At 44.8% G+C, this 14949-nt stretch overlaps 1 protein-coding gene across 1 annotated transcript; it reads left to right on the top strand.

Moving 5' to 3' along the window:
* The first annotated feature begins 4125 nt into the window (after window positions 1-4125).
* FAXDC2 (fatty acid hydroxylase domain containing 2) lies at window positions 4126-13808 on the top strand. The gene is made up of 9 exons (XM_010282319.1): window positions 4126-4180; window positions 5358-5405; window positions 8249-8340; window positions 8443-8546; window positions 9419-9540; window positions 9866-10071; window positions 10975-11080; window positions 12140-12306; window positions 13520-13808. The coding sequence occupies exons 2-9, from the start codon at window positions 5358-5360 to the stop codon at window positions 13674-13676; spliced, it is 1002 nt and encodes a 333-aa protein (XP_010280621.1). The 5' UTR covers window positions 4126-4180; the 3' UTR covers window positions 13677-13808.
* Window positions 13809-14949: the final 1141 nt, after the last annotated feature.

The raw sequence follows: 14949 nt of genomic DNA, 5'->3' as shown, positions 1-14949 counted from the left end.
CCCACTAAGGAATAGTTAGGATTAGTCAAGAGAAAGTGTCAATGAAAACAGTAATACCGTCTTAAATCTGAAATGAAGCAACAGTGAATATTAACCACACTGAGAGGACAAACAGCGTGAACTTGGGAGGGGAGTTCTGGGAATACTCTCCTTCCAGAAAAAAAAAGTTAATTGATAAAAATACAGATATAGTGGTAGGTACAAGAATCCAGGCACAGACAACGAGGTGTCACCATTGTTTGTGCGTGCCGATCTCTCTGCAACTCTAGCTGCCGCTAGCTTGAGATCCTGCTTACCAAACAAGAGCGTGCGTTGCTTCACGTGTGAATGGCCATACAAGGCTAACTGTGAGGCAGAGGTGATACGCGTTGTTCTTCCTTCTGTGGAAAAATAAATCTGGAAAGTTATGGCAAGCAACACCCGCAATTCTCAGAGCTTAGTTCATAATAGGGCACTGTATATTAGGTAAGTAATGTAGATTGGGGCCACATTTGCATAATAAAGACCAATGCTACTGCAAATTACATCTTGCTCTCTGCAATACCATAATTACAGACTTTATGGTCTGTAAACATCATATTTAAAGACAACTGAGCCCAAGCACATACTAACCTATTTGCTTCTTGTCCTTACAGATGGAACCAATACCTGTAACTGGCTGAGGACACTGTGTAGCAACAGCATTGGTGTAATTTATAGACTTAGTGCAACACAGTGAAAACTGGACTGCTGTTTTTTTGCCAGATTCCGCAGTAACCCTTACTGTTTTTAATAAATACACGTTTGACCCATTCAGTTGCATCGGCACTAACTATTATGTGCTTAAAACACAAGTTAGTGCATTATAAAGACTACTTACCTTTAAGGTGTAGGTGGCTCTTTTTATTCTCAGATACAGCCATTAACTCTTGATTAAAAACTCTTACCTGCAGAGATGTATTCCAAATGCTTAACTGAGTGACAGCATGCGCATATGCAGAGGGAACACTGCCAGTACTAACAGTGACATGGCACTGGCTTCACATGACTTGTCTGGGAGGGGACAGCCAGCTCCTGCTTGGAAACACACCCCCCGTCGCCTTTGCCTAAACCCTCATAAAGTTTCCACAGCAGCAGTGAAAGGTGAGGAGTTGAACTCTGGGCTCTGAATAGACACAAAGGACCTCTCCTAGGCTACCATCAGCAGGAGGTGAGCAGAGAATGGGCAGCCAGAGTTCAGGGGTGTAGTAGCTTGAAAAGATATGATAGAAACTTTGAGAAAATAATTAAAAGGCAATGATGTCATGTGTCTGTTTAAAGTACGATTGTAAGCTTTTCTAGGAACTGTGGTTGCCTTCAGATTTGTGCAGTGCTTGGCACAGTAGGACATCCACCAAAGGTGAAGTCTAGCCCTGTGTCTGTCCACATACTGTGGCTGATATGCAACTTTCTGGGTGACCAGGTAAGTTGTCCTTTCTATACTTTCATGGATAGTCGTAGCCTTTTTTCTCTCAGGCACGGTTGTTTTCCGCTGTCTATGCACTGTAAAGGTTGATTCCAGTGAAGTAAGGTCTACAACAGGCGATTCCAGCTGGAAGGAAAAAGGAATCCCAAGAGGCTGTGGTAGGCAGCCAGTCCATCACAGCAGCCATGCCCTGTGATGGCTGGTGTCAGAAGAAGGATACAATACAATACAGTACTGGATGCAGTATGAGGAGAAGCGGGCACTTGCGCAGCCTCAGCTTGGGACTGTATGGGCAACAGAAATGTACGGGGACAGCAGAGATGGGACATAAATAATAATGTAAACATTAAAACAAATGTAAAAAATATGGCAGTTCTTTTCAGATTTTGTTGAGCATCTTAAAACTTGACATAGACAAACTAGGTTTTTCTGATACCTGAAGTGGAAAATTCAGTGAAAACAGATCTGTGACTTAATGAACATTTGTTGGACAAATGATGAAGTACACAGAAATAATAAATACATTTGTATTAGAATTCTTTATTGGCTAGTGTATGTTTCCCCTTTAACATCAAGAGACTGATTGGAAAAACAATGACTTTTACTTCAGGGTTGAGAATTTGGTTTGGATCAAATTTTGTGTTAACTAATTTGAAATAACCAAAAAGGAACTTTTTTTTTAAACAGTACCGGTTCTAGATAATATTTGGAAATAGTTACAGGCAGATGAGATCTTCAGTGGTTGATTCGGGGCTGTATAACATGAGATCAGTGCCAAGCAGCTGAATGGCTTTTTTGTTTGCCAAAACAGCCATGGTTACACGAATGCTTTTTTAACGTATTTGGTGTATTCTGAATCAGAAGAGACATTATCCAACAAAAAAAGAGTAGGTAATGAGATGTTGGGAGAAGCCTAATCTGTCAATATTTATCTTGTTTTAATGTAAATAATGTAAAATTTTATCCTGTAAATGTGGTTTAATAAAGGTAGTATATTGAGATTTTGGGGAGAGGCAGGGTAAGCGCACATGGCAGTACTGTTTTGAACTGGAAGTCTTTGCCCAAGCAAGACTTCTATCATAATTTGATTATTTTAAAAGGACTACTACTAGAAATGTGATTATAATTTTAACTCTTTCCTGAACTGACAGAATATGAGACTCAATCAAACGATGGCTCTTTTTCCTCCTAAAAATTCAAAGCAGAGTCACATTTTCTACTGTGCTCTGCTCGCTAGCTCTTTGCATGCAAAGATTCAGCAGGGTTTTACACAGCACTGCTGTACGGAAGAACCATTCTGGAACATCAGCCTTCCAGCAAGCAGCTAACTGAGATATCCCTTTTACGTCTGCGTCTCTAAGATCTCTGTTGTCTACTACAAGGTCATCGGAGTAGAATAATCTCTTTAACTTCATAAAATTATGGCCAACACTATTTATTGTGCTGTCCCCGCAGAATAATTTCATATTGCTTTTTTCAGCTCCCTCATGGGTAGTTGTAGAGAAGATAGGGAGGTGCACAGAAAAAGGGCAAGGGATATGAGTTATAACACGGGAAATTCTGATTAGATACTGAGGGGCGGAAATATTTACAGTGAAGGTACTCAAATACTGGAACAGATTTCCCAGAGAAGCTGTGGAATCTCCCTCCATGCAGATACTCAAAGCCCAGTTGTTCAAGGCTCCAAACAACCTGCTAAGAAATCTGGAATGGAGCAAAGCCTCAGAAAGTAATGGATTATTCAATCTTGACTTATTGCAAGCATTAGTAGTGTTTTCTTGGAGACAGTGGGCACACCTGCACTGAGAGGACCTGTGTGACAAGATGGGCATATAGTGCACATTATGTAACATAAGATGCACCGTAGTGATCCGAAGGTCTTTTGGAAATGAAGATAAGATCAATTTGTCCTGTGACAAGTTATTTACACTGTTCTATTCAGGCTAGAAGATTATTTGTGATTGCTACTTATAGGTATTCTTCATCAGGTATGTTGGAGTCCAGCTATAATTTTTCAATAAAGTTGTGGTTGGCAAACGATATATCAGAGGAAAAAACATACAGAAGATCTCATAGACTGCCTCTAGTAACTGACAGTCTAATAGCGAGGAGCTCTAGATCTGAGGAAAGATGAGAAGCCCTCAGACACTGTGACTTCCTTAACACATTCTCATTTTAGGCAATACCACTTTAGGGCACCTCTCACGCTACATTTTTGTCCAAGGGAGACAAAGTTAACTTGTTTGGGTTTTTTTTAAGGCTGCTACCAAAAGTTAGCATTTCCCATAGGAGTATATACAACCCTAGTGTCGAAATAGGGGGGTGGGAATTCGGGCTCATGGTTTCAAGTTTCAAATCACTTTTTGCCTGTTTTTTTTTTTCTTTTTTTCTTCTCAGAACCATTTAACATCAGTTTCTTCCACTAAAGTATGTAGTTTGGTGGACTGGCCTTGTCCTTTTCTGTCTATGAGTAAGCAGGAACCCACGCAGAAAGAGGGTGTCCAATTTTCTGTCTCATGGCCCTTGACCTGCATGCTAACACATAACGTAGGGAAACAGAGCTGGAAACACTTGTAAATAAACAGACTTGCATTTGTAAGAAGGTACCCAGAAAGCTATCATTTCAAAGCTAAAGTGTAATCTCCTGGCTAATATGGGGACTTCTTTTTGGCAGTGTATTCCTCCTTTCTGACACACTGCAAGAGTACTCCCAAGAGGCTTGCTACCATCATAAAGGTAATAGACTATCATCTTTCTAATTAATAATTTTCCAACTCTTTTTGTTTGTGCCTTAGACAGGTGCCTCTCTACCTTCTTTGTACTTTCCTTTGTTACCTTAGGTAACATAGTTTGCTTGTGCTTGAATGTTCTTCTGTGTATGAAAAGCAAAATTCTGCAATCCTCAGTAATCTGGCCTTCATATTATTAGAATTCATGTGTTTGTTCTTAAAGACTGGGTGAAACCAAGAAAACCTTAAGGAATGTTTTGTTAGCTTTTGCTAATTATAATTTATAGTAAGAGTGCAGCAATATAAAAACAGCTATGCAATAATCCATAGGACAGCCACAGCACATCCTGAAATACAGACATCTTTCCATGGCCATGGACAGCAGTGAAGCCCCAGCAGCTACTTAAACCTTGGGGGGTTTTTTGGGGTTTTTTTGGTTGTTGGGGGTTTTTTTGTGTTTTTTTTTTTTTTTACCAAAACTAGCAACAAATGGCCAAGCCAGAGCCAAATGCAGGGAGATTTATTACAAGGTGGCCACCTCTCCATTTAGGACGTTGAACCCTCAAATTGACCATAATGGGACTTAAAGCAAAGACTATTTTCTCACTCACTATGTTCTTAAGCTGCAATTTATAGTTCCTCTGCCACGTGAGTGAAGGCTGTGTGGGGCTCTACTGCGTTAATTCTTCATGGCACGAACTCACTTTGTTGTAGTCAGATTTTTGTTTTCATCCTTGTTACTTTAACAGCATGTCGTTGTTATGGAAGAACGCGTGTCCCACATCGTTGTTTCCTTGCAGTCTGTGAAGGGCTGGAGTTCCCACCAAGTGCAATGTATTCCTGGGCCAGATCAAGGAAGGCAGCTGTGCTGCAACACACCAGTGCCACAAAAAGTTTTGGTTTTGGCTGTTCTCCCATTTTCCCTTGTTACCCTTGCATCCCTGTCAGTCTTCTGGGACAATACTAGCTCATCAGGAAATAAGGGGATTTTTCTTCTCAAGAGCTCAGCTTTGCTCCGTGGCCAACATGAAGGAAGGAGAAGGACAGGACAGAGCAACAGAGAGTAAATGTTTTACAGTTTTGCAACTGAACTCAAAGTTGAGAGGATTTGCTGTTGTCAGCAGCATATTCTTCCACACTCCAGCTGTACAAGGTTCACTTACTTAGATTACCTCTTATTTCAGATGACAAGAGACTCTGGATATTCCACCATGGCTGAGCAGCAAAAGCAGGTAAAGGCTCAAGGTCATCTTTTAAAGGAAGCATTGTGCAGGTGCTTTGGAAGGCTGGATGTGTTGAATCATCTTCTAAGAGAAGTGACAGACACATCCACACTCTGATCACTTTAGCACAACTAGGAGCTCATCTCTTATCACCACAGCAACATTTTCCCAGCATTTTTTTTTGCTTCCAGTGGACTGCAGCTAAAGCACCAAGTGGTGAAGGACCTGTTACCTTTGCTTGCGTGGCAGGAGACCACAACGTTGCCTGTTAACCAGAAGCTGTGCTACCTAACTGGACCTGTCCTCAAAGTGGTCCTGCTAAACAATATGTTTCCCAGCTGATGTGCCCCAGTCTCTCTACCTTGCAGGCAGCAACCCTGCTCTGCACTTAAGGAATTTGCCTACTTGTACAAGCCCTTTAAGGGCAAGATCTCAAGCGATCCATGGATCAGAGTTTGGAAACTACTGTGCTGGAGCAATTGGCATGAAGGGAAACAGGGTGTTAGCACTTGGACTTGATGAACAAGATTTTTTTTTTTCTAGGTAAACTTCTCTGCTTCTACAGCTCATGTAATTATACTGTGTGGATTCATTCACGTAATCACTTCATCACGTGCAATAAAAACACAGCCTCAAAACAAGACAGCTTCTAGCCAAAGGGCTTTTAAAATAGCTTAAGTGCTGAGCTGTATCTACTCCCTGTCCTATCTCAAAGCAGGACATACACAGTGTCTTATGAGTTGTTAGTTTTTGAAACTCTTTTGAGTTCTTCAGCTGGAAGATGCTAAAGAATCTGAAATAGTATTTGGTCTGACTAAAAGTTCTGACACTTGTAAGACATCAGAGTTTTTCTTTGATATGTTCTTTCTTCATCCCAGGAGAAACAAGGATACAATTCTGTTAAAAAGATCTGAGCTTTTTGTAGCTTTTGTAAGCTTTTTTCTAAAGAATATGTAGATGGTGTTTCAGGGTCTAAAGATTAAGACAGTCTTCTCTCATGTCAGCATACATGAGGCATAACATGGATGGAATTGGAAGTATGAAACTAAGAGCAAATCTCCAGCCCAGAAGCCAGCATGCGCTATCTGAAGCTGGAATAGGTGGCTTTTGCCAGCCTTGCATTGGCAGTTCAGTACACCCAGTGATAACGCTGGCAACTGATTGCATTGCTTCCAATATAAACTTACAGGGTTCACAAATAATCAAGCTGTAGGGCAAGAGTCCTTTAAATTACTTCCTCCCCAGTTGCTAACTTGATTAAAAAAAAAGACGTGACAGAAGCAATTGCTTGTTTGTTCTAAGGAGGAAAGTTTCAGTGCTAATGAGCAAAGTTCTGTCCTGGGACAGATAAATATTGTTGACAAGTCCTGGGCGATGTTTGATGTTCTGTAACTGTTACAGAATCTTGAAGAACTTCTTAGCGCTGAAAGCCATGTAGAGGGGATTCCTCTATATTGCATTACCCTAAACACACCTGCATTCAACATTTATTAGCAAGCTGTCTCTCTTGTTTGTCCTCTCTGCCAGGAGACAAGCAGGACAGCAACTATGAATCATGCTATTTTTACTCCAGCCTGTTTGTGCAGCACAACACCACAGTTAAAAAACAGGAAGGACAGAGTAATGAACGAGACACTAGCTGGTTATTACACTACATTATTTTAGAATTGCATTGATTTATTTTTTTAAGCATTTATCCTGCAGATAAATATAATGCAATATAATTCACCCAAGAAAACCCAAACTAAGACTGATGAACTCCAGAACCAGTTCCAACTTGGGCTACTCTAGAAGACAGATAGTTAATTATACATTTGTCATATACTTGCTAAACAACTTGCTTTTAAGTATTTAAACGCTCAAATATATTGAATACTGCTTTTTGAATGTACTTACTCCTGGAATCAAAAGGTCTCACTGGTAATTTTCTGACGCTCTTGCAGTTGCTTTGGTTAAAACCTTTACTGTGATAAGAGAGTCACGCTAACATCACAGCTGCCCTTATGCTGTACGCAGGAATATTTCTTCAGTAGACAACATTTCTGTGACCGAGGGCAGGGATTTAGGGAACTTCATACTTTTGAGAAGTTGAGAACTTTAGCTCTTTGTTAATGAGCAGGTCTATACAGATGGCACGCGGTACCTGCTAGACAAGCTGTACTCTCAGTACTGGAGAGTGTACTGCTGAGCTGTACCTGTGATGGCCTAAAGGCACAGCAGAGTGAATTATGCAAGGAAAGGTAATAACCTGTATAAACCTCTGTTGTACTTGGGGAAAAAAAGGCAAGCTTCTGGGCACGTGAACCTGACTTCGGAATCAGTCTTCAAAGCGAAGAGGAAAGTTGGGAGGAGTGGTTCTGGATTAACTGGAGCTGTTGATCAGATCATCTGAGTGCAACAGTTCTTGACGACTGCGGGGGGAGAACATACTGCATACTGGGAGGAGGAAATACTGAGTGAGGGAGTGTTGAGACGGAGCACCATTCCTTACCGTTCCTACTGCTCCGAGTTATCCAAAAGCCCCTTATATTATAGTCCTCCAGGTACCGAGAAGCATGCCAAATAAAAACAAAGAGGGAAAAAGCCAGTAGTCCTTTCTCTCCCTTTGATTATTCCAGAGAAATTCCATGTCAGTGACGCTTCAGGTCTCTGTAAGCGTGGCAGATGGATGTCTGTGTACTCCCCCCTCAATACACACAATATGCCATAACAGCTTTGTTATTGTGTTCTTTATAGAGTTCGTGAAAGAAAACAGGCCACCATAGGACGGCCGTGACCCCCTGCATTTCAAATACAAAGAATGCTAGCGTAGGGCCCAGCAGCACACGCTTACTCTTGTTGCTTGCTCACAGGAAGAGAAGCTCTGGGATGCCATGAAGATCACTGCCTGTGTCCTTGGTACAGGCCTGCTCATTTTCACTGCCTTAGTGAACTCTGTTTCTTGGTAAGATTGTTCGAACAAAGGGGCTGGAGGAGAACCTTTTCTGTGGAGAGGGGAAAAGTGGATGATGAAAAGATGGGCAACCAAGAACACTTATTCCCACAGGTACGTGCAGAATATCTGGGACACTTCAGGCCATTTCTGGCAAACAATGTGGCTGAAGTTCTATGACCTGTATGAGGGAAAGGAGTGGACAATCTTCCTCCTTGGTGAGTTACTCAGGTTAACAACCCTCTGCTGTAGAGGAACTATCCATGTATTACATCTAAAAGGGGGACATGGACAAGCCTTCCCAAACTCACTAATCCTCCCACTGAAAAACCACATGTAGGCTTCAAAGCCAGCCACAGCTGATGTAGGGCAACTGTGCTGCCTTTGGACTGGTTCATCATTAGACCCCTATACGGATTAAAAATGTGATCTTTTTGCTGCTGCTGAAATGATTTCCCTATGAAAACACACTCTTTGCTCCTGTGAGAACTGAATGACTCAGTAGACCTAATTACTGGAAATTAAAGTAAAATTAGTGAATTTTACTCTTGCTGTAGCACCTATAAAACTGTCTGTGATTAACAGCTGGTGAACAGGCCTGGTAGGGACGTTCAAAGGTCCCAGGGATCAACTTGACCTTACCCAATTTGTATTTAAAACCCAACCTCCCAGAGGAGCCCTTTCTTAGCCTCAGTTGTGATAAGTTTCAACCTGTAAGACACTTGTCTACTCTAACCTCCTCCCCTAGGTCTCACCCAGGCATCAGAACCTACCTATATTGCATTTTAAAGCATCTCAAGGCAGGGGATACGCACCTGGCACATCTGGGTCCCAGCATGGTCCTCTGGATACTACGCCACTGCATTTTGTTTCCAGTTTAGCTATAGCTCTCAATTTATTACACAGAATCATTAAGGTTGGAAAAGACCTTTAAGATCGGAAAAGATCTTTAAGATCATCAAGTCCAACCATCAGCCCAACACCACCATGCCCACTAAACCACGTCCTGAAGTGCCACGTCTGCACGTTTTTTGAATACCACCAGTGATGGTGACTACTCACACATCTCTGCCATTTCCTCATGCCACAGGGGCTGCATTGGTTCCTAGCCTTGCTTTCTGGAGCTTCAATGGAATCCTTATGGTGGCTGATGTAACAGGAAAGCCAACTTTCATTACTCGCTATCGCATTCAGCTGGGCAAGAATGATCCTGTAAGTATTTCTCACTCTGCCTCTTCTGCTGGCTAAACAATTCCTGCAGTCTCTAAGGCTAGGAGCAGGGAGAAGAACCTGTTATGCTTTTCTCTTGCAGCCAGATAGGATTCCAGGAGAATCAAGCTGAGTCTTGTATATCCATAGCAGAAAGGAAGCAGTTCTTACAATTAGGCTACTAATCAGATCTGGATTGACAGCTTGTTAAAAAGTTGGCCCCAAAACTAACACAGAAACAGCCTACAAATTTTAAAGCTCTTTATCCTCCCAACTCAAAGCCACATTGTTTCTGATTTAGCCTCAAGTCCTGACTTCTCTTTTGCAGGTGGACACAAAGAAATTGCGCCAAGCCATCTACACAGTGCTGTGTAATCAGCTCTTTATCTCCTTGCCCATGCTTGTGCCCATGTTCTATGTCATGAAATGGTGGGGAAACACCTTCAGCAAGGAATTGCCCACCTTCCACTGGTTTCTTGTGGAGCTAAGCATCTTCACCTTAATAGAGGAAATTCTCTTCTATTATACACACAGGTGAGCTGAGCACAGGAACAGGACTCCGTGATTTTACCCCCTGCCTTTAAGCTTATACTCATCTCTTGCAACAGCAACAGTCCTAGTCCCCCTCTTCCACCAGTCTTGTGTTTATATGGGAAGACTTACCGGTCCTGAAATCCACCCTTACAACACGAGGCTTTGGTGCTGCAATGCTGCCTGTAACTACAGTAAGCAGAAATGGGTAAAATTAACAAAGGTGGAGCAGCTTAGAAGCTAAGGAAGAAACAAAACAGGTAGCTTTACACAAAAGCTGTGACTCAGTGTTCTTTGAAAAGAGAAGAACAAGACTAACTATCTTGAAAGAAAAAGGCTCAAGAAGTCAGTGGCCGATCTCCTGTTCACGTGTACAGCACCTGCAAACAGGGCCTGGCTCCTGGCACTGCAGGCTTTCTGACTGACACCAATGTTAGACAAAGAAAGACCATGTAGAAGCAAGTGCAGCATTCTCAGAAATATGTGGTTTTCCCTACACAAAAACCATAAAAAAAAAGCCATTTCTTACTAAGGGCCCACAGAACCTACAATTCTGTCTGTATTACTTGTCAGTAGGTAAAGTCAAAACGGGGAAAATATAAACTGACTCTTCCCCTAGGACGTACTCCCAGGTTTGAGCAAATCAGTTATTCAGGGACTTTGATTTATGGGATTTATCTGGACTTAACTTTAACATCAGCCAGTGGACACATACATTGAGAGGTCTCTGTGTTAAAGAAAGAGAGAGGGAAGCCAGGAGTCCTACACTCATTCACAGCTGCTCTAAAATCTCTATTTTAAAGAAGAGGCATGAGCAAGTGCCCAGCAGAAATTCTGTGTTAGGCTACTCTACGTTCCCTTCTTACAGAGCTGAAAACCTACATTTCTTTTGTTTTCTCTACTTAGGCTTGTTCACCTCCCACTCCTGTACAAGCACATTCACAAGAAGCACCACGAATGGACAGCCCCCATTGGCGTGGTCTCCATTTATGCTCACCCACTAGAACACCTAGTAAGTGGATCCCCCCATGGTCACCCAGTTCCTGCGTGGAGCGTGATTTCCATGGGATGAGGAGTGGTAAGAGAAGAGGAGCAAGTGTGCCCTTAGACCCTTCTTTCTTAGGCAGAGTACACTGAGCTGCACTGCCAAGAAGCTCGGCGGTAGAAGGGTCGCAGTATCCGTTTATACTGGACTCCACTGGCTTTAGCAGCACAGATCCAAGAGCCTCCAACATAAGGAAATGACTGAATGGTGCTTCCTCGAGCACAGAGAGGGCTGGGAGCGCAGACGCTGCTTTCAGCAGCAGATGTGACCCTTAGGCGGGCTGGTCACTGCATGGACTCAGAATTCCGTCCTGATTTTCATGCTGGTGGCTGGGACCGGTGTTTGCAGGAGTGTCTCCCAGAGCTGCTCCAGCCCACACCTCCCACCTTCAGAAGATTCCACTTAAAAGTACTATCTCCTGTTAACTGGAGTCCCGGGCTGCAGCACCAGCTCTGTGACTCTCCCCGACTGACAGTCTTTGGGCAGCAGAATGACCTTGTCTACTCAGGAGCCCGGCTAAGCCTAGCTGCTGCAATAAGCTTGGTCTGCGCAGCGACAGCCATTCGTGCTGCTGGCAGGACACAATGAAGTGATGCAGCCAGGCTCATCACATCCCTGCCTCGACTGCACATGTCCCCAGGCCATGCCCTTTTACAGCTAAGTTTCTCAAGAGCAGCTTCAGCCTTATTCCAAGGTGAAGCTGAAATTCAAACCTCTGGCTCCAGGTGATTTACAGGAGCCATGCTGCCCTCACACCCCCGTCTGAGCTCGCATCTAACTTCTACTGCAAGCTTAGGGAGCTTGGGCCATGACAGCGTGTTGCAGTTAGTAAAACTCAGTTAGCTCAGTAATTATTTCTTTGATGATGATGGAGTTTTAGTAAGGTGTTTGCGGAGGGATCTTCCCTTTATGCTGTTTGCACAAAACTAATGTGATGTATCACACAGGTGAAACAATTCAACTCTTAGAGGAGAATCTGCTTGCTGTGGACCCATTAATGAGGTAGAGTTTGCTTCTCATTTCCAGCTCTCCAACACGCTGCCTGTCATGACCGGCCCGATGATCATGGGGTCTCACGTTGTCTCAATTGCAGTGTGGTTCTCCCTTGCTCTCGTAACAACAAGCATTTCGCACTGTGGCTACCACCTGCCCTTCCTACCGTCGCCGGAGTTCCACGACTTCCACCACCTCAAGTACGTCTGGGCGCCGCTCAGCTTCCCCTTCCCCTCCCGCCTGCGCCCTGGCGCTGCTGACGGGCAAAGCTCCTTTCCGAGGGTCCAGCGGGTTTGCATCACTGACGTGCAAGCAGAGAAGCCTCATCCAGCGTGCCCGGCAGCGGGCTGAACGCGGTCAGTTCTTAAGGCAGAGACCGGGATTTCAGAGGACTCGAGCCCGCTGCCCACACTAGCCACCTCGCTGACATCCGCTCTCCTCCATCAGCTGGCTTGGAAACTTGCTCCAAAGCACAAACACCGCAGCCGAGGCTGGGCCTTTCGAGTTTCCCGAGATTAAATGGGAGGAAAGCACGTAGTGTCTGAAGTAGCAGGTATCACCTGGACCTTCCCCAGCACAAGTGCAGGGTCAGAGACAGTTCTCTGCAAGGTGCTTCCTAGAAGTTTAGAAGACACAGCATGTGATCTAGAATAAAGACAGAGCAGGGGCAAGTCACACAGCTGCAATAAATTTGCAGGGAGCGTCTCCATCCATCCCTTTCCCACACGCCGGGATTAGTAACACTGATCAGATCACACCTTGCCCAAACAATCACAAATAACCCTTCCTGGCAGAGATTCCCAGCCTCCTCCTACACTGGGGAGAGCAGAGTTTCGGCAGGTTGTTCAGGGATGCATACCACAGTAGTGGAAGAGCCGTTCCCATCTCCCAGATGGGCACCAAGTTCATAGACACACTCCCTCCAGCAGCTTGCCCCTCCTGCAGAAACAGCCAGCGCGGCAGTTCCATCGCCACCCAAATGCTGGGCAACACCCAACCCACAGTGCCAGCGCTGGTTATCAGTCCTTTCCTCCGCAGCCCGGCTCCTGCCAGGACACGATCGCTGCAGAGCCGAGAGGCTCCCGGGGCGGGACGGCTGTGCTGGAAGCGCGGCAGCTCCGCGTCCCGGCAGCGCACAGACACGACAACGTGGCTGCCCCGCTGCTCCCGCAGCTCTGCGCTGCCTGGGAGAGAGACGGCTGCTGTTCAGTGCCCCCGCCTCTGGGTAACGACGGCACCGGAGAGGGAGGATGTGGAAGCTTCACCCAGGCTTCGGTGGAGCTGTGAGGGAGACTGGTGCAGTGGCAGAAATGGCACGGACGGCTCGTCAGGGCTCTGAAAGGAGATGGAAACAGGAAGGGCGAGGTAACCTCAGTAGCTTCCAGTGATATTTATCCTCTGCTTGGTTTCCAGGTTCAACCAGTGCTATGGAGTCCTGGGAGTGCTGGATTACCTGCATGGAACAGACACCGTGTTCAGACAAACCAAAGCCTACAAGAGACACAGGGTCCTCCTCAGCCTCACGCCGCTCTCGGAAAGCATCCCCGAGGCACCCAAGAGAGCAGAGTGAACCCAGCAGCCTGCGGTTCGTGCAGAGCCCGGAGACCAGCAGAGCAAGAGACAATGATTTCAATGATTTATGCCAAATAGTATTTTAATTAGGAAACAAGTTATTGTTCACATGTAATGCAACCTAAAGCTGAACTTAAACATGGTACTTGAAATGACCGCACTTTCGCTGCCTGTTGTTTTCTACCCAAAGGACAAAAAGCCTGCTCTATAAAGCTACTTTTAAACAACGTTTAGAGGTTTATTTTCCTTAATTACTTGACTGTTGCTTGGTTCTAGCTGCCTGTGTGCAAGCCAGATGTGTTCTAGGCCACATAGTTTTGGGGAGTTCTCATTGTTAAGGTTTTAACACTTCGGTGTTCACAGGCCATGCTTCGGCCTCTTTCAGCAGCATTCTGTAGGAATAACAGCAAGATCACTATAACTACATGTAACAGGATTAAAACCACTATTTTTCTGAGACTCAGAACACCTGGGATACAGGATGCAACCCCACAGAAAGTCAGTGGGACCACAGCTTTACACACGCTCTCCCCTGCACATGCCCCAGAGGCCTGACTCCCCCCGAGCAGTTCTTCGCGCGAGAAGTCAGCCCAGGTCTGAATTAAGGGTTGCCACGTCCTCACCTCTGCTCCACAGACATCTGCAAACATAAAGCGAGTTTCCCGGACGTGGGCCAGGGAAGCAGCGCTGGGTGCTACACAGCGGAAGCCCCGGTACATCACCTCCTCCTGCGGAGCCGCACCTCGCTCCCCACACGCCAAAAGGAGGGACAAACCGAAACAAGCTCTGTACAATGACAAACTATGGAAGGAGACTCTCCAGGGAAAGGAGAGTCACTGCTGCCCTGAGCTGTGTGGAGCTCAGTGAAACCCTGTAAGAAAGGGCCCAACAAAAAGCACCCATATCTTTATGTGTAAGCGCCTGCACAACCCATCTTGAGACATGCTGTGAATTTTCTCCAGGATCTTTTTAGGTCTCGATCCTGTTTGTGAGCCTGGGACAAAAAATGACTTCTGCGTCTCACCTGCTGCGAGCCGTCCCGTCCCTACAACCACAGCGGGATGAACTCAGCCCGTTCATCCACCCACAGCCCCCTGGGGAGGGCAAGGCAGCAGAAGAGAAAACCCAGGCTCCATTGTCTTTTGAAGTTTTTATTTTTATACATTTTTTTTGTATTAAAAAGGAAAAAGCATAATTACCACAAATTACAAAGGACTAAAGCATTACTAGAATAATGAATCACATCAGCCTAGAAAGCAGATACTCTGAAT

The sequence above is a fragment of the Phaethon lepturus genome, unplaced genomic scaffold, assembly GCF_000687285.1.
Source record: "Phaethon lepturus isolate BGI_N335 unplaced genomic scaffold, ASM68728v1 scaffold10502, whole genome shotgun sequence".
NCBI classification, from domain to species: domain Eukaryota; kingdom Metazoa; phylum Chordata; class Aves; order Phaethontiformes; family Phaethontidae; genus Phaethon; species Phaethon lepturus.
Note: the sequence above shows the minus strand (reverse complement) of the source record. Positions and strands in the feature narration are given on the sequence as shown.